We start from the raw sequence: 26510 nt of genomic DNA, 5'->3' as shown, positions 1-26510 counted from the left end.
GGACGTTAACCACCTCGGAACATCCTCCCTTATACGTCACCTGCAGCGCTTTCATAATAAGTCAGTGACAAGTTCAAAAACTTTGGGTGACAGCGGAAGCAGTCCACTGACCAGTAAATCCCTTCCTCTTGTAACCAAGCTCACGCAAACCACCCCACCAACTCCCTCAGTGTCAATTTCCTCCTTCCCCAGGAATGCCAATAGTCCTGCAGGCCATGTCACTGGCAATTCTGACGAGTCCTCTCCTGCCTGGGATTCCTCCGATGCATCCTTGCGTGTAACGCCTACTGCTGCTGGCGCTGCTGTTGTTGCCGCTGGGAGTCGATGGTCATCCCAGAGGGAAAGTCGTAAGCCCACTTGTACTACTTCCAGTAAGCAATTGACTGTTCAACAGTCCTTTGCGAGGAAGATGAAATATCACAGCAGTCATCCTACTGCAAAGCGGATAACTGAGTCCTTGACAACTATGTTGGTGTTAGACGTGCGTCCGGTATCCGCCGTTAGTTCACAGGGAACTAGACAATTTATTGAGGCAGTGTGCCCCCGTTACCAAATACCATCTAGGTTCCACTTCTCTAGGCAGGCGATACCGAGAATGTACACGGACGTCAGAAAAAGACTCACCAGTGTCCTAAAAAATGCAGTTGTACCCAATGTCCACTTAACCACGGACATGTGGACAAGTGGAGCAGGGCAGGGTCAGGACTATATGACTGTGACAGCCCACTGGGTAGATGTATGGACTCCCGCCGCAAGAACAGCAGCGGCGGCACCAGTAGCAGCATCTCGCAAACGCCAACTCTTTCCTAGGCAGGCTACGCTTTGTATCACCGCTTTCCAGAATACGCACACAGCTGAAAACCTCTTACGGCAACTGAGGAAGATCATCGCGGAATGGCTTACCCCAATTGGACTCTCCTGTGGATTTGTGGCATCGGACAACGCCAGCAATATTGTGTGTGCATTAAATATGGGCAAATTCCAGCACGTCCCATGTTTTGCACATACCTTGAATTTGGTGGTGCAGAATTTTTTAAAAAACGACAGGGGCGTGCAAGAGATGCTGTCGGTGGCCAGAAAAATTGCGGGACACTTTCGGCGTACAGGCACCACGTACAGAAGACTGGAGCACCACCAAAAACTACTGAACCTGCCCTGCCATCATCTGAAGCAAGAAGTGGTAACGAGGTGGAATTCAACCCTCTATATGCTTCAGAGGTTGGAGGAGCAGCAAAAGGCCATTCAAGCCTATACAATTGAGCACGATATAGTAGGTGGAATGCACCTGTCTCAAGTGCAGTGGAGAATGATTTCAACATTATGCAAGGTTCTGATGCCCTTTGAACTTGCCACACGTGAAGTCAGTTCAGACACTGCCAGCCTGAGTCAGGTCATTCCCCTCATCAGGCTTTTGCAGAAGAAGCTGGAGGCATTGAAGAAGGAGCTAAAAGGGAGCGATTCCGCTAGGCATGTGGGACTTGTGGATGCAGCCCTTAATTCGCTTAACAAGGATTCACGGGTGGTCAATCTGTTGAAATCAGAGCACTACATTTTGGCCACCGTGCTCGATCCTAGATTTAAAGCCTACCTTGGATCTCTCTTTCCGGCAGACACAGGTCTGCTGGGGTTGAAAGACCTGCTGGTGACAAAATTGTCAAGTCAAGCGGAACGCGACCTGTCAACATCTCCTCCTTCACATTCTCCCGCAACTGGGGGTGCGAGGAAAAGGCTCAGAATTCCGAGCCCACCCGCTGGCGGTGATGCAGGGCAGTCTGGAGCGACTGCTGATGCTGACATCTGGTCCGGACTGAAGGACCTGACAACGATTACGGACATGTCGTCTACTGTCACTGCATATGATTCTCTCAACATTGATAGAATGGTGGAGGATTATATGAGTGACCGCATCCAAGTAGGCACGTCACACAGTCCGTACTTATACTGGCAGGAAAAAGAGGCAATTTGGAGGCCCTTGCACAAACTGGCTTTATTCTACCTAAGTTGCCCTCCCACAAGTGTGTACTCCGAAAGAGTGTTTAGTGCCGCCGCTCACCTTGTCAGCAATCGGCGTACGAGGTTACATCCAGAAAATGTGGAGAAGATGATGTTCATTAAAATGAATTATAATCAATTCCTCCGCGGAGACATTGACCAGCAGCAATTGCCTCCACAAAGTACACAGGGAGCTGAGATGGTGGATTCCAGTGGGGACGAATTGATAATCTGTGAGGAGGGGGATGTACACGGTGATATATCGGAGGGTGAAGATGAGGTGGACATCTTGCCTCTGTAGAGCCAGTTTGTGCAAGGAGAGATTAATTGCTTCTTTTTTGGGGGGGGGTCCAAACCAACCCGTCATATCAGTCACAGTCGTGTGGCAGACCCTGTCACTGAAATGATGGGTTGGTTAAAGTGTGCATGTCCTGTTTTGTTTATACAACATAAGGGTGGGTGGGAGGGCCCAAGGACAATTCCATCTTGCACCTCTTTTTTCTTTTCTTTTTCTTTGCATCATGTGCTGATTGGGGAGGGTTTTTTGGAAGGGACATCCTGCGTGACACTGCAGTGCCACTCCTAGATGGGCCCGGTGTTTGTGTCGGCCACTAGGGTCGCTAATCTTACTCACACAGTCAGCTACCTCATTGCGCCTCTTTTTTTCTTTGCGTCATGTGCTGTTTGGGGAGGGTTTTTTGGAAGGGACATCCTGCGTGACACTGCAGTGCCACTCCTAGATGGGCCCGGTGTTTGTGTCGGCCACTAGGGTCGCTAATCTTACTCACACAGCTACCTCATTGCGCCTCTTTTTTTCTTTGCGTCATGTGCTGTTTGGGGAGGGTTTTTTGGAAGGGACATCCTGCGTGACACTGCAGTGCCACTCCTAGATGGGCCCGGTGTTTGTGTCGGCCACTAGGGTCGCTAATCTTACTCACACAGCTACCTCATTGCGCCTCTTTTTTTCTTTGCGTCATGTGCTGTTTGGGGAGGGTTTTTTGGAAGGGCCATCCTGCGTGACACTGCAGTGCCACTCCTAGATGGGCCCGGTGTTTGTGTCGGCCACTAGGGTCGCTAATCTTACTCACACAGCTACCTCATTGCGCCTCTTTTTTTCTTTGCGTCATGTGCTGTTTGGGGAGGGTTTTTTGGAAGGGACATCCTGCGTGACACTGCAGTGCCACTCCTAGATGGGCCCGGTGTTTGTGTCGGCCACTAGGGTCGCTTATCTTACTCACACAGCGACCTCGGTGCAAATTTTAGGACTAAAAATAATATTGTGAGGTGTGAGGTATTCAGAATAGACTGAAAATGAGTGTAAATTATGGTTTTTGAGGTTAATAATACTTTGGGATCAAAATGACCCCCAAATTCTATGATTTAAGCTGTTTTTTAGTGTTTTTTGAAAAAAACACCCGAATCCAAAACACACCCGAATCCGACAAAAAAAATTCGGTGAGGTTTTGCCAAAACGCGTTCGAACCCAAAACACGGCCGCGGAACCGAACCCAAAACCAAAACACAAAACCCGAAAAATTTCAGGCGCTCATCTCTAGTCATTATACCGACGCTGGGATCCTGAAGGCTGGATAGCCCAATAGTCGCCATGCCGACTAACAGGGACAATTCCCACTCGTGGCTGTCCACGACACCCATAGAGTGGGAATAGATCCTGTGGCGAGCGCAGCAAGTCACCGAGCCCACTAGGGGCTTCGTTGCGCTCGACCCCCGCCAGCCATCGGTATGGTGACCGTTGGTCTCCCAACCGCCAGTCACAGAAACCCAACCCGTTTGTTAATAGATAAAGCTGGCTAGACCTACTTCTGCTCAAACAAGCAAGGACAGTAGAATATTTCTCTCTCAGTATTAAATAACTGTATGACTGGTACCATTTTATTTGGGATATTGGCCGGGATGTAATTAAGTCCGAATTCGGCAGCCATGTGGGATGCTGGCCAAACACTGACTTTTTTTTTAAAGGTGCAATCATGTACAAGGCATAGTTTAGCCTTGTACATGATTGCCCCTGTAAAAAAACGTCTGAGTTTGGCCAGCATCCCGCACGGCCGCTGTACTCTGACTTCATTACATCCCGGCCATAGTCTGTTTGCCTTGCACTGTTGGAAGATGAAAACAAGACTCCTAGGGAGAGACAGCCAACAATTCACCTGCATGGAACAGAGGACCAGAATTTTAGCAACCATGTAGAAGAATATTACCGTGGAACCATGTTGCAATCTGTTTGCTATTTCTTTTCATGCCAGCACGCTGAGGGATCTGCTCTTCTTTAAACCAACGGATAATGACATCTCTTGAAATTGGTCGAGCTGGTCGTTCCCAAACTTTTCTAATGAAGGGAGAGAAAAGTAAATCTCTTTATTTTCATTTTTGACAATTTCATATTAACAAACTAGACATCATGTTTCTCACAACAAAGGCTTCAGTTTCAGCAGTGCCACACATCTGGCCACTCAAGTGAGAATTTATTTAATCTTAGATGATGAAGTGAGGCTCCTGTGAAATGGCACAGACTGTTTTTCTATACATGATTTAACAGTGTCAATTAAAGGATTTCTGAGGGGAAATTTTGATGTAAAGTATAATGAAACATGCAGAGTGCAAAACATATTAAAAACATTAACTTTAATATCTGGGTCTTTCAGGACCTTTAATTTGTCTTCTACCTCGTTACCCATGTGTACTGACTGTTGTCAATAATTATATTTATTGACAGGAATAATCTCATTTGCTCTATCATGTTCCTTTATTTCTACCAATTCAAATAAAGCTAATACTTAAAGGGGAAATACACACAAAAATTCAACTCATAGTAATTAAATAAGGAACTCTCCCTTGATTCTCACTCTGCTTTTTTAGAGAAGACAAAGAATTGCACTGGAAGGAATGGGTCAGCGCACTCTAAGGGTGTGGATGTTGAGGAGGGGGGGGGGGAGATAGAAATGGGGGGGGGATTGACCTTGTTCTTATATGAGGATAACCAATGATATTTATGTTCCCTGTAAGTGCAATGATAACCCGTGAGACAAGATGGATTGTGTATATTTATTGATTGTATGTTACGTTTGAGTGAACGTCCCTCTTCAGGTATGTCCTGGTGCCAGATACGTGATTGGTTGTCAGTGGTAGACGCCCTCTTTTGCAATTGGATGCTTCTTGTCCATCAGCTGTCAAAAGAGTTCATTCAAAGTCTGTTCCATTCATCTGCTGCCAGACACAGCAATGGCTGCTCTCTGCTCCTGCTGCCTTGTGGGAATTATAGAAAATTAACCAGAAGCACATAGGCCAACCACACCTATGGTAAAGGTGACCCGTAATAAGGTACACCCGACATTAACCCCAGCTGGGGTCCTTCTGAGTAGGGTATACCATCAGGAGGGTATACATATAAAGGGTGGTCTGCAAGACACACCTGATAGTGGCATTTTGGACACATTGACTGTAAGGGCCCAAGCACAGGTGTACCATTTAGGAGGGTACACTCAGAAAGGGTAGTCAGCAGGACATACCTGAAGAGGGACGTTCACTCATACGTAACATACAATCAATAAATATACACAATCCATCTTGTCTCACGGGTTATAATTGCACTTACAGGGAACATAAATATCATTGGTTATCCTCATACAAGAACAAGGTCAATCCCCCCCTCATTTCTATCTCCCCCACCCTCCTCAACATCCACACCCTTAGAGTGCGCTGACCCATTCCTTCCAATTATCTGCAACAGGAGGTAGGACACCTCCAGGTCTAGCAGCACTCATCCTAACCTTCCCCCAGTGAGCGCTATCTCTCCCCATTCCAAAAAAAGAATTGCACTGGAGCAGTGGAACCATTCACAGGACAGACGTAAGCGAATATAGCACCTAAATGAATAGAAAGTGGATCCAGAGAGTTATAAGACAGCGGCATCCCAATGGTCATAATCCAGGCAGATCCTGGAGGTAAGTACTGGGGTTGAGGTTAGGGTTAAGCACTAGGGCGACAGTTCGGCAGCAGGAGTGTAGGATGTTAGCATTATGCTGAAAGGGGGGCAGGGTTAGGCTTCAGGAAGGGATTGTTAGGGTTAGGATGGGGGAGGGAGAGGACAAGGTTAGGCTGCTGGAGGGATGGGTTAGGCTTAAGGGTCGGGTAAAAATACCACAATCGGTTGGGATTCTAGCCATTAGGACTCCGTTGTCTGTCTTCTGACTGTAGGGATCCAAACTGCCAGGACTTCATACCAAACCCCAATGAACAGAAGTCATGATCATCCAATCAGGTTCAGTCTTGAGTATCTCCCTCATTGATTCAGTGCCACTGTTGGTACCAAAGCTTTTGCACTTAAATGAAGGGCTGATGTCTTGGCCAAGCAGAGTTCGCAGCCAGTGCTCGTTCTCAGTGGGGGTAAAGCGGTGGGATCGGGACTCAGTGCTCTGTTGTAGGGGACCTTCTGGCTTCCGGCACTGGGTGCCGTCATTGAGCTCAAGTCCCATGATCGGAGATCAGCCACTCTGAGCACTACAGCGAGTCACCTGGCTTCAAGTCTTCAATCACCTTGTATCTACAGGTGTTTCAGGGACAGTCTAAGGCTTCCAAAATCGCCAGTGCAAGTCGTTCACAGCCAGTCTGTGTTTGAGTTCTCTGTGTTTCCCACTGAGCCCATCAGAACCATAACTGCTACTACAGTGGGTTTCCACTAGTCGGGATCTGTTACCTAGTGAACCTGGTCCAATCATCTGGTCAGTAGTCTTGTCCAGTTAGTTCTAGTCAGCAAGCCCGGTCCATTCTACTGATCGGTAGTCTGGTCCTGTCTGCTCCAGTCCTATTTCTGGTCCACGCTCTGCAGCACATCAGGCTCCAGTTCCAAGGTTAGCCTCAAGCCAAGTTACCAAACCGGATCCACAACACCCCCAGCCTGAGACACTGTCTCACTGTAGGCATCTTCTTTAACCAGATGCTCGACACAGACAAAAGATCGACATATGAAAGGTCGACACAGGAAAACATCAATACGTACAAAAGGTTGACATGTTCAAATGGTCGACACATGTCGACACAGCTTTTTCATGTTTTTTACACCTTTTTCATACTTTACCATCCGTGTGTACTTTCCCGCAGCATGGCGAGCAAAGCAAGTTATGCAAGGCGGTGTGGTACACTAATTTTGGTTTCCAGTAGTCTGACGGTGAAAACAACACCAGAAAATAAAACAATATTGTGTCGAGCTTGTTTGTGTCATCCGTTTCCCATGTCATCCTTTTCATGTGTCTACCTTTTGTACTTGTCAACATTTTTCTGTCGACCTTTCTTACAGTATGTCAACCTTTTGTCCATGTCGACCTTTTGTCAGTGTCTACCATATGAGGTTGACCTAATGACTGTTGACTTAGACATTGTAGATCTTCTATATAACAACCAGGAAAGCCATTGTCCTAGGACGGGAAGGGACACTCAAATCTGCCATCTAATCAGGTACTGCATCTTAGGACACAGCAGCGGTGCTCAAACATTTTAATGCAGCAGGAGGAATCTGCAGGAAATATACTCATCCTGCATGCAGCACTGATCCGAGTACTGCTTCAGAAGACCCAGCATTGAATCTAGCCCCAGTTTTGTAGAATGGTCCCTGTTGCCACCCCTGCTCCACCACCAAATGGTGCAGCATGTCAATCATGTTGTGACTAAGGGTGGACAGAACAGGTCCTGCTCATGAGAAGACCCACAAACATCAGAGATGTAGATAAACCATTAGATTTACGTACATCTCTGAATCAGGCCTACAGTACATACTGTATCTCCACTGAATCTCCATCTAACACTCAGCATTTTCTCAGTTCCTACAGAGAAATAGGTTGATCCAGGAACTTCAGTGACAGTGGAGTTGGTGGGTGGACTTCTACTGAATAATTTTACAGTAGAGGCAGGGTGAACACAATAGTGGTCACGAAGAAGACAAGTTCTATAAATCTTCGACAAACGATTACATCTACATTATGCAAATGAATCAATACAAGGAGGGGCTGTCAGGAATTTCAAGTTAAAATTATGAGAGCTTTACAAAAGATTATTTTGGGCCTTGTAATCTATGGTACATGATACATAATGACACAGAAAGCTTATAAAAAAACAACATCAAACATCAAACAAATGCTGCATACTGTACATAACTTACTCAACTGGCACTTGAAGTTTGAATGGAGATAAACTGCTGTTCTCTTGACTAGATTCCTGGCCATTGTTTATGCTACTGTTTTGGAATAAATTACTCAGCCCGGCTACCTTTCCTTTCTGAATAGCCCGTAGAGACTGACGATGATATTCAGCCCGCGCCCTCCGAGCTTTGTGTTTGCGATCTTCATCTGCTGCCTTCGACTTACGCACTGTAAAATTACAGAAAGTTAATAAATAAATAAAAGCAATCCTTTAAAACTAATGTAACACTAAAAGTGTGAGTGCAATAAAAATTATTGGATGAACAAGCATAGTCAGCCAACTCCCAGCAAAGGAGATATAGCACTACATCTTACAGTAATATATACAATATGTTTATGTAAGCATGTTATCAGTATTCATTATGGACAAAATATATCTATTCTTAAACAGGGACTTAAGTATACCTTTATGGGCCCATGGCAACATTTTGAAGGAGCCCCCATTGCTTCTAGAGAGGCAAACCATAGTAATGTCATCTTTGTGTAGTATACTTCACAGTAGTGTTCTGGACCCAGTTCATAATAAGCTTCATAGTAGTGACCCAGTTTATAATGTTCCATCCCTATTAGTGGCATGCCAATGGACATGCAATCTAATTGCGGACGCAGCGGAGGGCGGCCTCACACATGCTGGACGGCTCCCAGCATGTGCGGAGATGAACACAGATCTGGCTACGTATGAAGCCATCTGTGTTCATATCTGAATAACCCCCTATATTCAATAAGAGTATTTGCAGCATACACATATATTGCACATTGGTTGGCAGTGACATAGCATTGTTCCTGTGCCACCTAGGGCCAGATTCAATTAGCAAAGGCAGCCCGCAATAAGTTTACAGGCTGCACTTAACGCTGATTTCAGTTCGAGCCTGAGGAAAGCTCCAATAGAAATCTAGGGTAAGTGCCCTTATCACGGGTGCTGCAAACGCATTAACCCATAGATCTGGGTATTTTCCATGGAACCTATATTTTAATGTGCGTTAGTGGCAAATTTATTGTGCAAGAAAAAGGGTCTGTAAAGCCCAAGGCTACCACCCTTTTCCCTGTGCAGTAAATTACCGTAATTAATTGAATGCAGAACCTAACCTGAATGCTGGGCAGGGCCAACAACAGAAATCATGGGGCTCCATACAGTGATATCTCTGGAGCCCCCTCAGAAACTGTCATTAAATTAATATATACAGTATTAATTTATACGGGATCAGTACTAAATGCCGCCGGCCGGAATCCCGGCGGTCGAAATACCGACGCCGGAATCCCGACCACACAATCCCGACAGGGGTGGCGAGCGGAACGCAGCCCCTTGCGGGCTCACTTCGCTCGCCACGCTGCGGGCACGGTGCCTCGCTATGCTCGGCACACTATTATATGTCGTGGACACCCACGGAGGGAGAATATGTCGGGATTGTGGCGTTCGGGATTGTGGCGTTCGGGATTGTGGCGGTCGGTATTTCGACCGCCGGGATTCCGGCCGGCGGCATCTTGACCGCATCCCATTTATACAAATATATAAATATGTATATCTCTCCTTCCTCCCCCACACACATCACAGTCTGTCTCTCACCAATGATCCATGCCCCTACTGCAGCCTAACCCTAATCCTCCCCCTAGTGCCTACCATAACCCTAATCCTCCCCCTAGTGCCTACCCTAACCTACCCCCCAGCAGCCTATCCCTAACTTCCAACAGAAAGAAATAGACAAGAATGGTGCTCTCTAAAAGCTGCTACAGTAGTTCAAGGATAGTGCCTACCTCCAACATATAAAGGAGAACCAAAGGATTAAACGGTGAACAGCGCTAAACAGTATACAGTATACTGTATTGCAGTATTACCCCAATGCGGTGCTAAATAAAAATGGGTATGTATTATAATAATGTTGACTCAATAAAACATTAGTTCATGCAATCAAAAAAACAATATATAAAAGTTTAATCTGTGCTGAGCTATGGACATACTTAAAACCTGGACCGTTAGGGTGCCTTCAAGACTGCGCTTGGGAACCTCTGCAGTAGTCTGACATAAATAATGATAATAAATAGCAGATGAGACACATATGTGACAAAGTTTGATCTTCAAAAAAAAAAACATTTTCTGTTTGCTGAATGCCATATGCAGTAAGAGATGCTGAGGGGAGGTGTAATCAAGAATGTTGCAACAACATCATTTGCAAAAAAGCTGTATCATGACTAGAACCAGTGGCCATGCCAAGTTGGATAGGTACAATATCGTTTGTTAAACTAGAGCTCCCCACAGAACAGCAATGTGTCCCGGGATATAGGGGTATATTCATGAGGCAGTGAGCCAATTGGGATGTTGCCCATGGCAACCAATCTGTGTTGTAGTATCATTTATCAAATGCATTCTATAAAATTATACGTAGCAGCTGATTGCTTGCCATGGGCAACTTCTCCACTGGCACACTTCTCCACACTTTTCACTGCATTATGACTAGAACTCGTAATCTTTAAATGTTAGCGATAATTTGCTAAAGGGAGAACAAAAGCTAGAAAATGTGTCTATTTTTTATATTGTTTTCTTTTTGGATGACTGAATGCTATAAATGTTGCTGCAGTGCTGTTTATATCAAGAAGACTGACCAAATAAAATTGTAAATACCAATTAGAAAATGGCTTCCCCAGAGATAGGTAATTTACGGTTTAATTTCAATGTCAGAGTGGGTCTGGTGTCGATACTCTGGGCTACAGCAATGCTGCGAGAGAAGTGTACACCCTGCATGGTGCTAATTAGAAGGTATTTTGAAGAAAAAAAGAACAAAGTAAAAGATTTGTTTTCAAGTAGCCTTGAAGTTAAATATGATTACAAGATCTAGTAAATTGGTCCAAATTAACTTGCTATATTTTAGACATACTATACGGAAGAGCTTCCAAGCAACTGCCTTCAAGGAAAATTAATAGTCCAGTGTTTAAGCTGTAACTTTTGTTGAGTTAATAAGAGTATTTGTTATTTTGCAAAACACATTTGTGGTACTTAGCATTGCAGATGGTAACAAATTTACTTTGGAGAAAGAAATATTGTCAAAAAATAAGATAAAGTATAATATAGAAGCTGCACGAGATGTTTTAAATAGAAAACAACTTATGTTTGTCCACTGGCAAAGCCGGCGGATGAAATCTGTTTTAAGTTAGAAATGTGTAAGACTACAGAGCAGGGGTAGGCAACATGTGGCACTCCAGCTGCTGTAGAACAAAACATCCCAGCATGCCCTAACATCAAAATTGTGCCAGGTCATGCTGGGATGTGTGCGTTTACAGCAGCTGGAGTACGTTTCCTACCCCTGAGCTAGAGCATCATATTGCTGACTGCAACACATTGGTAATGCATTTTCTTTAACAGATGAAGGGTCGTATGTGGTGGGATGTAATGGAGTCAGAGATTGTCGGAGGTGCGGGATGCAGGACGATCTGGGACATTTTTTTAAAGGGGCAAACACAATAAAAGCAAAACCATGCATTGTAATTGGGCACGCGCACACGAGGATGCCAGGGCTGAATTCTGTCCCCAGTCCGCCCTTTAAAAAAAGGTTCTAGATAAGCTGGCATCCCGCACCTCCGGTGATCTCGGACTCTTACATCCTGCCAACAGAGTTTATATGTTGGCACTTGGTAATTATCTATTATATAGTAATAGTGGCATCAAACTTAGCAGGGCTTCTGGTTTTACTGTATGTGATGTGGATTTAGTGAGGAGTACTTTGTACTTTCCCACTTCTTGCATATGCTGAAGTACCAATGAATGCATCCTCTACTGCAGCTACAGTAATGGAGGCTAACATCATTGTACATGCCTTGTATGAGAATTTCTAACTACAAAGTCTCAAGTAGCCACTAAAAAGGCCATCTGCATGCCGGGGTGGCTACGACTTTGAGTTTGCACTGGTGACCGGGGTTTATAACTACACTGGTGACTGATGATTTATTTTGCAATAATGAAAGTACAGTATGTGGAAAATTGGTAAATTTCCATTGTACTTAAAACATAATGAGCTGATCTTTTTACAGAAAAAAAATATCATACTGTACAGAGGGTATCCGGTCTCTAGGTCGACCACTATTGGTCGACATGCATTAGGTCGACATGGTTTCTAGGTCGACGTGTTCTAGGTTGACATGAGTTTTTCACAATTATTTTCATTTTTGAACTTTTTCATACTTTACGATCCACTTGGACTACAATTGGGAAAGGTAACCTGTGCCGAGTGCAGCGGTAGTGGAGTGAGGCACCTTTCCTGAAGCATGCTAAGCTAAGCAAGCCATGCGAGGGGACATGGGCACTACTTGGGGTTCCCGGTCCCTCTACGAAGAAAACTACACAATTTAAAAAAAAAATCATGTCAGCCTTTTGTCATGTCGACCTTGCTGATTTCGACCTAATGCTTGTGTCAACCTATTTTAGGTGTTGACTTAGTCGACCTAGACACTAACACTGTCGACCTAAGTGTGGTCGACACTATGAACCACACCCATACAGAGATGGGTTTGTGAAAAAGATACTTGAAAGAGTAACAAATGAAATTTGCCAAACTGCATATAATTATGGTCTCATCCACATCACAGCAGCAGTCTCTTGCATGTGCCACAAATCACTAGAGTACAGTATCTCAAGAATTACTTATGGGGAATAAGTGAATGAAAGCTTTGTAACAATACATATTATGAATGTTTTATTTTATTTCTATGAAAAAAATTTGCATAAAGGACTTTCAAGTGAAAAGCTCTGCATATTCCCTAAAAGTACTGTGTTCTAATTACCAGGTAAAAGGATTGTCCACATGAAAGCCAAACCCAGTATTTCATCTGTACTTACATTGTTCTTGCCACTCTTCCTCCTCGTTTTCATTACGTTGATTTTGCTGCTGGGCTTTCTTCAGACTCAAATACAACTCTTTTGCACGTAGCTCTTCCCGCTGGCGAATTTGTTCCTCACCTTTTCTTCTCTCCTCATCTTCCTTTTTCTAGGTCAAGAAAAAAAATTGGATAAAAAATGCACATTAAATTAATATGTTGCATTATTAATTTTGATACAGGTGCATGTTAATAGATTAGCAGCACATACTGTCAGTGTCGGACTGGGGTATGAACGGCCCACCGGGGGAATGCTGCTGTAGAGGCCCATGCTTTAGGGTGTGGCCAGGATCCAGTCGGGGCGTGGCCAGCCACCACAGAGGTTTGGCTAACCATTAAAGAGTACATTTTCTGTTCCCAATGGTAAATATATAATAAACCATATTCTTGTGAAGTATAATGTAACATATGTATAATGCATAATTCAAGTGCACCTGGATAAAGTCTGGAACCTGATCCTAGAGGAAGAGTAGGGCCCACAGGAAGTGGGGCCTACCGGTGGTTTCCCCTGTTCCCCTGTGGGCCAGTCCGACCCTGCATACTGTACATTAAAACAGTAATGGGCATCAATTTTATGATTCACCACCACTCTGATCATCTACACTCAGTCTCATTTCCAAGAATCCTTCCCTTGCTGCCACTCTACTCTGGAAATCACTCCCTTGTTCTATCAGGTTCAGTATGTAATACTGGCGGTCAGGATGCCAGCAGTCACATGCCCGACAGCAGCATCTCGACACTGAAGATCCTGACACCGGAAGGGGTAAGTATTTTTAATCTCCCCACTTTCTTACCCTAATCCTCTGAGGATGGTGGCTACGGCTAACCCATGGGGTGTGTCAATGATAGCTAACAACCCCCTAATGCCTAACCCTAAACCCTTCCCCTCAGGCCCTAATCCTAACCTGTAACCCAATACTTGTCTTCGGGTTGTTGGCTGTCGGTGTTCAGGCACCGGTCTCCTGAGTGGTGTCGGGATTCCGAACGCATCCCGCTCTGTCTTTCTGCAAACCATACACAAATTCAAGACTCACTTCTCCATACAAGCCTATTGGCCCTCATAAATCTCTACTGAGCACTTCTTACCACACACCTATCCTCTCCCCCAGTTTGCCCTCCAGATTAAAGTACAGTATATGGGGGGGTACCTTGGTCTGCACACCCTAATTCCAAACATAATAAGATGTGCTATCATGCTGAGACTTGTAGTTCCACACAGAAAAAATAAAATGCAGATGCACGCTCTATTGTACTAAGCACTGCTAATCAGAATAATTATAATAAACTCTGCAATCTAACAGAGCAAAAAATTAGTGTGCTTAGCACAATTTGGGCCAAAAATATTGGCCTACCAATTGCGACCTGGTGGGCCCATAACCAGAGCCGGCCCTAACCAATATGATGCCCTAGGCAAGATTTGGGCTGGTGCCCCCTAGCACCACCGCTAGTTCTGCCTCTGACCTTGCACCTCTTTCCCAGCACCATCACCCCTCACCCATAGCAGTCCTTATTTTGGTGTTTGTACCCCCTATATTTTAAATAGGAATAGTTCACACATTTGGCGCACAGCCCAAAAAGGGTGTGTTTTTGCATGGCCACACAATAGTAACCCCGATTCCAATTACGCCACACAGTACTGCAACTTTATTCACATTTGATCATGCGATAGTGTCCATAATTCATATTACATCCCACAGTAGTATCGCTTTACATTATAAACGTTACTCCTCACAGTAGAGCCCCTTATTCACATTACATCACACTGAATTGCTCCTTATTCACATTGGATCACACCCTATTGCTCTTTATTCACATTAGACGACACAGTAGTGCACTTTCTATAAGCAACGCCACATAGTAGAGTACCTTATACACATAATGCCACACATTAGTAATGCATTTATACACATAATTCCACACAGTAATGCCCCTTACACACATGAAACATATTATTAATGTCCTTAAAAACATAATGCGCCTTACACATTATGACAACCTTTATTAATGCCCTTTTACACATAATGTCCCTTACACATATGCCGCACATTATTAATGCCCTTATACACATAATGACACACATAGTGCCCCCTACACATTTGCTGCACATTATTAGTGCCCCTATACACATGACACACATACAGTAGTATCCTGTTATACATATGCCGCACATTATTAATGCCCTTATACACATGACACACAGTGTGCCCCTTACACATATGTTGCACATTAATAATGAATTTTTACATGACACACATAATGCTCCTTACACATATTCCGAACACTACTACACAACCAACCCACTCAGCACACAGCACTCACACTGCCACTAACACTGGGACCTCTGCCTCTGCTTGGATACAGATGTGTCCTCAAAAATCTTGCCTCAATGCTAACGTCGGGCACCTTTTTTTTATGAAAATGCATCTTATTTGCATTGCTATGTGGCTAGGATGCACAAGCAGCTTCTGCTGATTAAAATGATATGCAGCATGCCTATCTAGTGTGTGAGACTGTGGCTGTATCTGCATATGAAATGCTACATACTGAATATAGGCATGCCGCATATCATTTTAATCAGCAGATGCTGCTGATGCCCCTAGGCATACCAAATGCCCTAGGCAATTGCCTAGTTTGCCTATGCCTATTGCCGGCTCTGCCCATAACACTAAGGCTCAAGTCCAGGGCACGGGACCCCACAAGTCATTCAGTATTTGTATTTTGCCTACGATACCCCTGCTCAACCCTTATGTGTGATGATGATGTAATGTGAAACGGGAAATAAGAATACAGTAAGAGAAATAGGTATCTATTTAAACAACAGAAATTATACAGCAATGACACAAACTGATAATTGAAGTTGATACTGTAGAACAAGTGAGAAAAGCAGGAGCTGCAAGTAAGTATTAATTCATCAAACCACTGGCAGGGTTTAAGCTAAAAATATTTTTTTCGGGCCAAGGGCTATATATATATCTTATATATAAAATTCATTGCTCTGTATGTTTGTTTGTTGTTTGTCTGTCTAGATATGCATATGGAAACCCCTGCACCACTTGAGATGAAACCAGTGTGAGGTGGTCCAGTTGGATCCTGGCCCGGTTTTAGGGGAGTTAGGGTCCCAGTCGGACCTCATGGCCGAATGCACCAGACAGTACATTGACCCAGGGAGTCTGTTCTGGGCCTGTCACTGGATGGATTTGGAAGAAGATTTCACAGAGTAGAAGCTTTGCATCCAAGAAGACATACTAGGAGGTTGGGGTCAGTTGAACCTCACGGTGGTATACGCTGGAAAGAACTGTAACCCAGGGAGCCAGTTCTGGGGCTTCCATTGGATGGATTTTGAAGAAAACTTCACAAAGTGATAACACTGGATCCCAGAAGACATACTAAGGGGTTGGGTTCCTAGTCAGTCTTCCCATTGTATTCTGGGAAGAACTTTTGACACATGGGGGTATATTTACTAAGGTCCCGATTTTGACCGAGATGCCGTTTTTTCTTCAAAGTGTCATCTCGGTAATTTACTAAACTCAAATCACGGCAGTGATGAGGGCATTCGTAATTTTTGGGTAGTCCATGAAAATAATTACGAATGAATACACCATCGGTCAAAACGCGGCTGTTTAAGTATGAATCTCGCTCATTTACTAAGAAGTGCAAAGCAAAAAAAAATAAAACACTGCCGTGAAAAATTACAACTCGTAAAAAAGTGCTAAAAAAAACAGACCTGCTTTTTTAATCCGTGATTGTATAGGCATGCAAGGATCCATGAGATCCGTGCATGTATATCAGTGGGAAGGGGTGGAAAAGTTGTTATTTTCTAAAAAAAAATTGCGTGGGGTCCCCCCATCTAAGCATAACCAACCTCGGGCTCTTTGAGCCGAACCTGGTTGCAGAAATATGGGGAAAAAATTGACAGGGGTTCCCCCATATTTAAGCAACCAGCATCGGGCTCTGCGCCTGGTCCTGGTTCCAAAAATACGGGGGACAAAAAGAGTAGGGGTCCCCCGTATTTTTAAAACCAGCACTGGGCTCCACTAGCTGGACAGATAATGCCACAGCCGGGGGTCACTTTTATATAGTGCCCTGCGGCCGTGGCATCAAATATCCAACTAGTCACCCCTGGCCGGGGTACCCTGGGGGAGTGGGGACCCCTTCAATCAAGGGGTCCCCCCCCAGCCACCCAAGGGCCAGGGGTGAAGCCCGAGGCTGTCCCCCCCATCCAATTGGCTGCGGATGGGGGGCTGATAGCCTTTTGTGAAAATGAAAAGATATTGTTTTTAGTAGCAGTACTACAAGGCCCAGCAAGCCTCCCCCGCATGCTGGTACTTGGAGAACCACAAGTACCAGCATGCGGCGGAAAAACGGGCCCGCTGGTACCTGTAGTACTACTACTAAAAAAATACCCAAAAAAAGACAAGACACACACACACCTTGAAAGTAAAGATTTATTACATACATCCACACAAACATACAAACATACTTACCTATGGCCCCACGCAGGTCGGTCCTCTTCTCCAGTAGAATCCAAGGGGTACCTGTTGAATAAATTATACTCACCAGCTCCAGGGTCCCAGGCTCCTCGTAGCATCCATTTGTAATCCACGTACTTGAATAAAATAAAAAAATGGACACCCGAGCCACGCACTGAAAGGGGACCCATGTTTGCACATGGGTCCCCTTTCCCCGACTGCCAGAAACCCACTCTGACTTCTGTCTAAGTGGGTTTCTTCAGCCAATCAGGGAGCGCCACGTTGTAGCACCCTCCTGATCGGCTGTGTGCTCCTGTACTGACTGACAGGCAGCACACGGCAGTGTTACAATGTAGCGCCTATGCGCTCCATTGTAACCAATGGTGGGAACTTTCTGCTCAGCGGTGAGGTCACTTTCGGTCAACCGCAGGGCAGAAAGTTCCCACCATTGGTTACAATGGAGCGCATAGGCTCTACATTGTAACACTGCCGCGTGCTGCCTGTCAGTCAGTACAGGAGCACACAGCCGATCAGGAGGGTGCTACAACGTGGCGCTCCCTGATTGGCTGAAGAAACCCACTTAGACAGAAGTCAGAGTGGGTTTCTGGCAGTCGGGGAAAGGGGACCCATGTGCAAACATGGGTCCCCTTTCAGTGCGTGGCTCGGGTGTCCGTTTTTTTATTTTATTCAAGTACGTGGATTACAAATGGATGCTACGAGGAGCCTGGGACCCTGGAGCTGGTGAGTATAATTTATTCAACAGGTACCCCTTGGATTCTACTGGAGAAGAGGACCGACCTGCGTGGGGCCATAGGTAAGTATGTTTGTATGTTTGTGTGGATGTATGTAATAAATCTTTACTTTCAAGGTGTGTGTGTGTCTTGTCTTTTTTTGGGTATTTTTTTAGTAGTAGTACTACAGGTACCAGCGGGCCCGTTTTTCCGCCACATGCTGGTACTTGTGGTTCTCCAAGTACCAGCATGCGGGGGAGGCTTGCTGGGCCTTGTAGTACTGCTACTAAAAACAATATCTTTTCATTTTCACAAAAGGCTATCAGCCCCCCATCCGCAGCCAATTGGATGGGGGGGACAGCCTCGGGCTTCACCCCTGGCCCTTGGGTGGCTGGGGGGGGACCCCTTGATTGAATGGGTCCCCACTCCCCCAGGGTACCCCGGCCAGGGGTGACTAGTTGGATTTTTGATGCCACGGCCGCAGGGCACTATATAAAAGTGACCCCCGGCTGTGGCATTATCTGTCCAGCTAGTGGAGCCCGGTGCTGGTTTTAGAAATACGGGGAACCCCTACTCTTTTTGTCCCCCGTATTTTTGGAACCAGGACCAGGCGCAGAGCCCGATGCTGGTTGCTTAAATATGGGGGAACCCCTGTCATTTTTTCCCCCATATTTCTGCAACCAGGGTCGGCACAAAGAGCCCGAGGCTGGTTATGCTTAGGAGGGGGGACCCCACGCATTTTTTTTCTCCGTTTTACAGTGTTTATTTAAAAAAAAAAAAAAAAATGAACCCCAGCACGGATCACACAGATCCGGCCGAGATTCATTTTGAAAAAGTCGGCAGTGTTTTGCTAATCACTGCCGTAAAAAAGGTAAAAAAAACACGAATGACATCGACATCGGAACAAATGAAAAATCCGAATACGACAGCTTAGTAAATTAGTCGTAATAAATTCAAAAAGTTGCAGTTTTACACTTTCGATGTCATTCGTGATTGAACTTTGACCTTTTTCCGAAAATTACGAATGTTAGTAAATATACCCCAGAGAGCCTGTCCTGGGCTTCCCCTGGAAGGATTTGGATGAAAACTTTAATGAACTGTAATAACTGACAGAAATAACCATAAATCAATTAACTAAAATAGCTGACAGAAATGGTGGTGGGTAGGTGTTTTTTTTAGCATGTTGACAGTTGCATCCAACACATTGACAACTTAATAATTAAAATTTTTAAATCGGCAACACCCTAGTGTGTATTATATATATATATATATATATATATATATATAAAACGACAATGTGTCCGGCACTCCTATAATGTGGGTTACCTTCACCCGGTGCCCTCGCAAATTAGAGGATGCAGGCAGGCGACGCGCGGTACTCAGGGCTTGGAGAAAGAAAACAACCAGCGACAACCAAGTCTGCAACAACGTTTCAATTAATAGATTTTCATCAGGTTACAATAAAACAGTAAATACGTCCTACCTTATATCCCCCACCAACACCATGTGAGCGGACCCTCTGCGCCAGCGTCTTCCCCGTGCTGTCACGTGCCGATGACGTCATTCCTCACGCCATCCCGCCAATCAACACGGGAGTCCCCGGCAGCAGTGCCGCTTGCTGGCGTCATCACGCACAAGCGAGATGCACGCCCCCATCACCATAGCAACCGGAATAGTGTCACATACACTGTTTTGAGCAAAACAAAAAACAAAGGGGGTAATTCCAAGTTGATCGCAGCAGGATTTTTGATAGCAATTGGGCAAAACCATGTGCACTGCAGGGGAGATAGATATAACATGTGCAGAAAGAGTTAGATTTGGGTGGGTTATTTTATTTCTATGCAGGATAAATACTGGCTGCTTTATTTTTACACTGCAAATTAGATTGCAGAATGAACACACCACACCCAAATCTAACTCTCTCTGCACATGTTATATCTGCCTCCCCTGCAGTGCACATGGTTTTACCCAATTGCTAACAAAAATCCTACTGCGATCAACTTGGAATTACCCCCAATAGATACAATTACCCATTTAGAAACAATATAGTATCAAGCTTCATGTAAAATTAATAGCAGCAGTCATATCAAAGAAAAGATATGTTATAGATAACATTGGATACAAATAATAATTAAAGCATTGCACCCAGGGTTAATTTATTGTTAAGCCCTTTAGGTGTCATAACACCCAACCGAATAATCCACTCTGTTTCCTTTTTGACCAACAATGCCCCTCTATCCCCACCTCTCTTGGATACCGGGACGTGGTCAATCATACGATATCTGAGACCAGCTAATGTATGACGTGCCTCTAGAAAGTGTCTAATGACCGGCTGGTCGCTAGTTCCACTTTCTAGAGTTAATTTAATACTTGAGCGATGTACCGCCACCCGCTCCTTGAATTTCCGCTGTGTCTTTCCAATGTACGAAAGTCCGCAAGGACTAATAATCTGATATATGACATAGCTGCTATTACAAGTAAGATGGTCTCTAATAATGTATTTCTTGCCACTATTCGGTTGTGAAAAGGTGTCTCCTGGGATCAAATATTTACAGGTTGTGCAAGAACACCTTGTACAACCTTTAGCTGTCCTAGCAAAAATACCGGTAGTTTCTGGACGTGTTCTAGAAATATAATTTTTTACTAATATGTCTTTCAAGTTCTTAGATCGAGTATAACACGGCATGAGTTCGCAAAGAAACCGCCCACCAGCAAGAGCAAGTGATTTATAACCTTTCATCTCATGAGCTTACTGACAGTGAAAAAAGCCTCTTGTCAAAGGGTTTGTCCTTTGTGCCCTCTACAGGGTTTGATAAGGTACAGTGGCAAATGGAAAAACATCGTTTGGTACGTCAATTAAAGCTTAAGGAATTTTTTATGAAGAATCCACCATTATTGGATAAGAAAGAAACAAAGTGCATACCTTCTAAACTCCAAGCGTTGAAAAAGCCATCTACTTTTGACCCGTTGTCAAACAACTCCACCATAAAAACATTTTCAATAATGCTAGATGAGTAGGTAGGGGAATGTACAAAGTTAAATAAAATGTATCCTAATTTGAGTCAGTCTGAGAGGATGGCATTAAAATCTTTCTCAAAACACCAATTTAATAATACGAGCCGCAGATAAAGGTGGAGGCGTGGTGCTTCAGGATCGGGAAGATTATAAGAGCGAGATCTTGCGGCAGTTGGGAGATAGTGGTGTTTATAGGATGTTAACTGGGGACCCGACTGCACAATATAAGGTAGAATTGAAAGAGGTCTTGTTGGAAGCCCTGGAAGTGGATCTGATTGATGAGGACATTTTTACCTTATTACTTCCGAACTTTCCTAAGACTCCACTTCTATATACCTTACCGAAGGTTCACAAGGGATTAACATCTCCCCCAGGACGTCCAATTGTATCCGCTAGAGATTCTTTATTGCAGCCCACTGCTATTTATTTAGATTCTATTCTCCAGCCTATTGTACAAATTCAAAAAAAAATTTTGTTGGATACCATTATGTTACTAAACAAATTAGATGCAGTGAAACAGATTCTTTGTGATGCATGGTTGGTAACTATGGACGTTGTTAGTTTATATACCGTCATTCCGCATAATGATGGTATATTAGCAGTGAGAGAGCATTTGGAAGTGCACAGTGATTTCACCATTGAACAGCGGAATGTGGTCTGTAAATTATTAAGGTTGATATTGAGTATGAATTACTTTTTATTTGACAATAAATATTATTTACAGGTTAGCGGGTGTGCGATGGGGTCATCGGTGGCTCCAGCACTCGCTAACCTGTATATGTTTAAAATCGGAAAACAAATCTTTTTTGATGATTTGAGTATAGCTGGTAAAATTATTTTTTACACACGGTTCATCGATGACCTGTTAATGATATGGACAGGTAGCAAGGATGAACTGATGAATTATATTGAGACACACAATTCCTGTGAATCAGTGGTGAAATTCACTGTGAATATGAGTCAGACTTCAGTTTCTTTTTTGGATGTATTGATTACATTGAAGGATGGAGGAGTAAGTACTACTGTATATTCAAAACCGACTGACAGGAACACTTTACTCCATTATAACAGTTGCCATCCTGTCAGCTTGAAGTTAGGATTGCCCTACTCCCAAATGTTAAGAATTTGGAGAATTAACAGCAGTCAGGCGTCTGCTGTTTTGCAATTAGATTTACTCATAGAAAAATTCCAAGCTCGTGGGTATGATCGAGATCAATTGCTTCGAACAAAGGAAAAAGTTCTAACTATGGATAGGAAGAAACTATTAACGAAAGTGGATAAAGTTAAGAATCTTAAGAAATTGACATGGGTTAGTAGATATAACACTAGTTCAGGTGAGATTAACCGGATATCTAAAAACTTTGGAAGATTGTCAAATCTGACAAGGAACTTCCATTTAATGATAAGGAACTCATGCCGTGTTATACTCGATCTAAGAACTTGAAAGACATATTCGTAAAAAATGATACTTCTAGAACACGTTCAGAAACTACCGGTATTTTTGCTAGGACAGCTAAAGTTTGTACAAGGTGTTCTTGCACAACCTGTAAATATTTGATCCCAGGAGACACCTTTTCACAACCGAATAGTGGCAAGAAATACATTATTAGAGACCATCTTACTTGTAATAGCAGCTATGTCATATATCAGATTATTTGTCCTTGCGGACATTCGTATATTGGAAGGACACAGCGGAAATTCAAGGAGCGGATGGCGGTACATCGCTCAAGTATTAAATTAGCTTTAGAAAGTGGAACTAGCGACCAGCCGGTCGCTAGACACTTTCTAGAGGCACGTCATACATTAGCTGGTCTCAGATATCGTATGATTGACTACGTCCCGGTATCCAAGAGAGGTGGGGATAGAGGGGCTTTGTTGGTCAAAAAGGAAACAGAGTGGATTATTCGGTTGGGTGTTATGACACTTAAAGGGCTTAACGATAAATTAACCCTGGGTGCAATGCTTTAATTATTTGTATCCAATGTTATCTATAACATATATTTTCTTTGATATGACTGCTGCTATTAATTTTACATGAAGCTTGATACTATATTGTTTCTACCTGGGTAATTGTATCTATTGTTTTTTGTTTTGCTCAAAACAGTGTATGTGACACTATTCCGGTTGCTATGGTGATGGGGGCGTGCATCTCGCTTGTGCGTGATGACGCCAGCAAGCGGCACTGCTGCCGGGGACTCCCGTGTTGATTGGCGGAATGGCGTGAGGAATGACATCATCGGCACGCGACAGCACGGGGAGGACACCGGCGTAGAGGGTCCGCTCACATGGTGTTGGTGGGGGATATAAGGTAGGACGTTTTTACTGTTTTATTGTAACCTGATGAAAATCTATTGATTGAAACGTTGTTGCAGACTTGGTTGTCGCTGGTTATTTTCTTTCTCCAAGCCCTGAGTGCCGCGCCGTCATCTGCCTATATATATATATATATATATATATATATATATATATAAACACTGATAATAGCAACCTTACATTATCACAACAGTGTACAGTTGTGTGGATTTCCTACAATATATCTGCAAATGTTTGTAAATGACAGCATCCTTGAAAACCAAGGCCTATTAGAAAAAATTCATATAAACAGTTAAGTGCTATCTTGGCCATCAATCATCACTCATACTGTCTCAACAGCATCCCCACAGGTCAATTCATGAGGTTACGATGCTATACACAAGGGCTTAATTTTCTTTTTATATATTCCTCAAATTATACTCCGAAGCCTGACACCTTTTTTTACCATATTTTTATCTCAAACCTTATTTGATCCTTATTTCTTTGTAAGGATATCCTTATGTCTATCCCATGCATGTTTAAATTGCTCTACTGTCTTAGCCACTACCATCTCTGATGGGAGGCTATTCCACTCGTTCACTACCCTTTCTGTGAAGTAATTTTTCCTCAAATTTCCCCTGAACCTACCTCCCTCCAATTTCAGTGCGTGTCCTTGTGTCTTATTGCTTCTCTTCATTTGAAGAATGTTTCCCTCCTGGACTTTGTTAAAGTTTCTATCATGTCCCCCCTTTCCCTTCTCTGCTCCAAACTATACATATTGAGATTTTTTAGTCTTTCTGGGTAATTTTTGTGATGTAGGCCATGCACTATTTTAGTTGCCCTTCTTTGTACAGTCTCTAATGTATTAATATCCTGTTGAAGATATGGCCTCCAGAATTGAATACAGTATTCTAGATGAGGCCGTACCAAAGACCTATACAGTGGCATTTTTACTTCTTTCTTTCTGCTGTCGCTGATTCCTCTCCCAATGCAGCCAAGCATCTGACTAGTCTTCCTCATTGCTTTGTTACATTGCTTACCTGCCTTTAAGTGACCTGAAATAGTGACTCATAGATCCCTTTCCTCCTCAGCAGTTTCCAGTATAGTGCCACTAAAACTATATTTTGCTTTTGGATTTTTGAGACCCAAATGCATGATTTTGCATTTTTTGGCATTAAACTGTAATTGTCTCTGGTCTACCTAGATCCACAATCATTTGTTTTACTCCTCCTGGTGTGTCTACCCTGTTGCATACTTTTGTATCATCTGCAAAAAGGCATACTTTCCCTTTAATGCCATTTGCAATGTCACTAATAAAGATAATAAAAAGCACTGGTCCAAGTACAGATACCTGGGGTAACATTACCCTCCTGTGAATGCACTCCATTTACTACAAGTCTATGGGGTAAATTTACTAAGATGGGAGTTCTATTTAAGATGGGATTTTGCCAATAGCAACCAATCATATTCTACTTCTCGTTTATCTAGCACCTTCTAGAAGAGAATACCTGGAATCTGAATGGTTGCTATGGGCAACATCCCATCTTAAATAGAACTCCCATCTTAGTAAATTTACTCCACTGTTGTCTATCCTGCAACCAAGATCTTATCCATTCAACAATCTTAGTATCCAATCCCAAGTTTTCGAATTTATTTAGCAGGTTGCGACGTGGAACAGTGTCTAAAGCCTTACTAAAGTCTAGATAAGCTATATCCATGGCTCCACCTTTATCCATCACTTTGCTCAGGTAAAGGACATCACATACAGTGCACAGGTTATCCTTGCTTAGTAATACAGTACCTTACAGACATTTTCTCTGCATCTATCAGTAACAATTCACCAGCCGACTCTTTAAAGTGTTTTAGTTAATATCTTTTTGATTGTCCCCAGATGATTTGATAAATAAAGTCCCTTTGTGGTTACTTTTATGAGGCTGCTTTCATTGCTCATGCCTATAAAATTTGTGTGAACCTAATTACATGGTGACTTTATTGTAAGTACACCGATTTAGTGCACTGAATATAAATGTGAAAAAAAAAACCCTCTGTGGTAAAATTAGAGAGAATTTATAAAACGTTGAAAGGTAAGAAAAGGCATATTATTTGTAGTGAAAGATATCCTCAGCTTCGTCATGTTGTATAGTCAGAGGGGGAGAAATATCAAACCTAGCAGAAGATAAGGCGGAGAAAAATAAGGTACCAACCATTCATTTTCTAGCTGTCATTTTTCAAAAACAGTCTTTAAAATTACAATTATGAGCTGATTTGTTGGTAATTTATCTCTCTCCGAGGTTTAGTACTACTCCCCCAGAACGTTCCAAAGATAATGAAAAAAATGAATGCTTCCATGTGCTTAGTATTACTCTGATTATTGAATTAATGGTTTCAGTTACAAGAGCTCTGGTGCCAAGTGTGACACACTCAAAACACTCTGGTATAGGAAGTTGCTATTAATTTCCACTTTTCCACTATCTTTATTGTATCCCAACTTTCATTTAGTACCTTGTCTGTAGCCAAATGCCAGTAAATGCAAAAATGTATTCAGTAACTCAGCCAGGAACTGTAAAAGATACATGAATGCAGGGTCACAACTGGGAAGCGTCGCTAGTGGGGCACATGCCCCGAGAGCTGGATTTGAGGGGCACCATGATGCAGTAGCGGATTTACCACTAAGCAACACAAAAAGACCCCTGTAGCCCCACAGCATGCCCACCCTGGCACATAGGGCTCTATATATACCCACTGCCTGTGTACTGTCCTCCCAGCACTTTACCCCTCTTCCAGGCTTGGACTGGCCCACAGGGGTACAGGGGAAACCACCAGTGGGCCCTACTGTCTGGGGCCCCACCTTTTGCTCTAAGGATCAGGTTCCAGACTGTTCACTTGAATTATACATTATACATATGTTACCTTATACTGTACTATGGTGTATTTTC

At 43.5% G+C, this 26510-nt stretch overlaps 1 protein-coding gene across 3 annotated transcripts in view; it reads right to left on the bottom strand.

The window, feature by feature from the left end:
* The window catches only part of SH2D4B (SH2 domain containing 4B), a 525622-nt gene that overhangs the window by 211556 nt on the left and 287556 nt on the right, over positions 1 to 26510 (bottom strand). For all 3 annotated transcript variants that reach the window (XM_063958772.1, XM_063958770.1, XM_063958771.1), the window contains 3 exons: positions 13030 to 13177; positions 8165 to 8372; positions 4212 to 4339 (listed from right to left, as the gene is read on the bottom strand). In XM_063958772.1, the coding sequence (XP_063814842.1) occupies positions 4212 to 4339; positions 8165 to 8372; positions 13030 to 13177 (484 nt within the window). The remainder of the gene's footprint in view (positions 1 to 4211; positions 4340 to 8164; positions 8373 to 13029; positions 13178 to 26510) is intronic.

The sequence above is a fragment of the Pseudophryne corroboree genome, chromosome 3 (assembly GCF_028390025.1).
Source record: "Pseudophryne corroboree isolate aPseCor3 chromosome 3, aPseCor3.hap2, whole genome shotgun sequence".
NCBI lineage: Eukaryota > Metazoa > Chordata > Amphibia > Anura > Myobatrachidae > Pseudophryne > Pseudophryne corroboree.
This window is presented reverse-complemented; position numbering and strand designations above follow the sequence as displayed.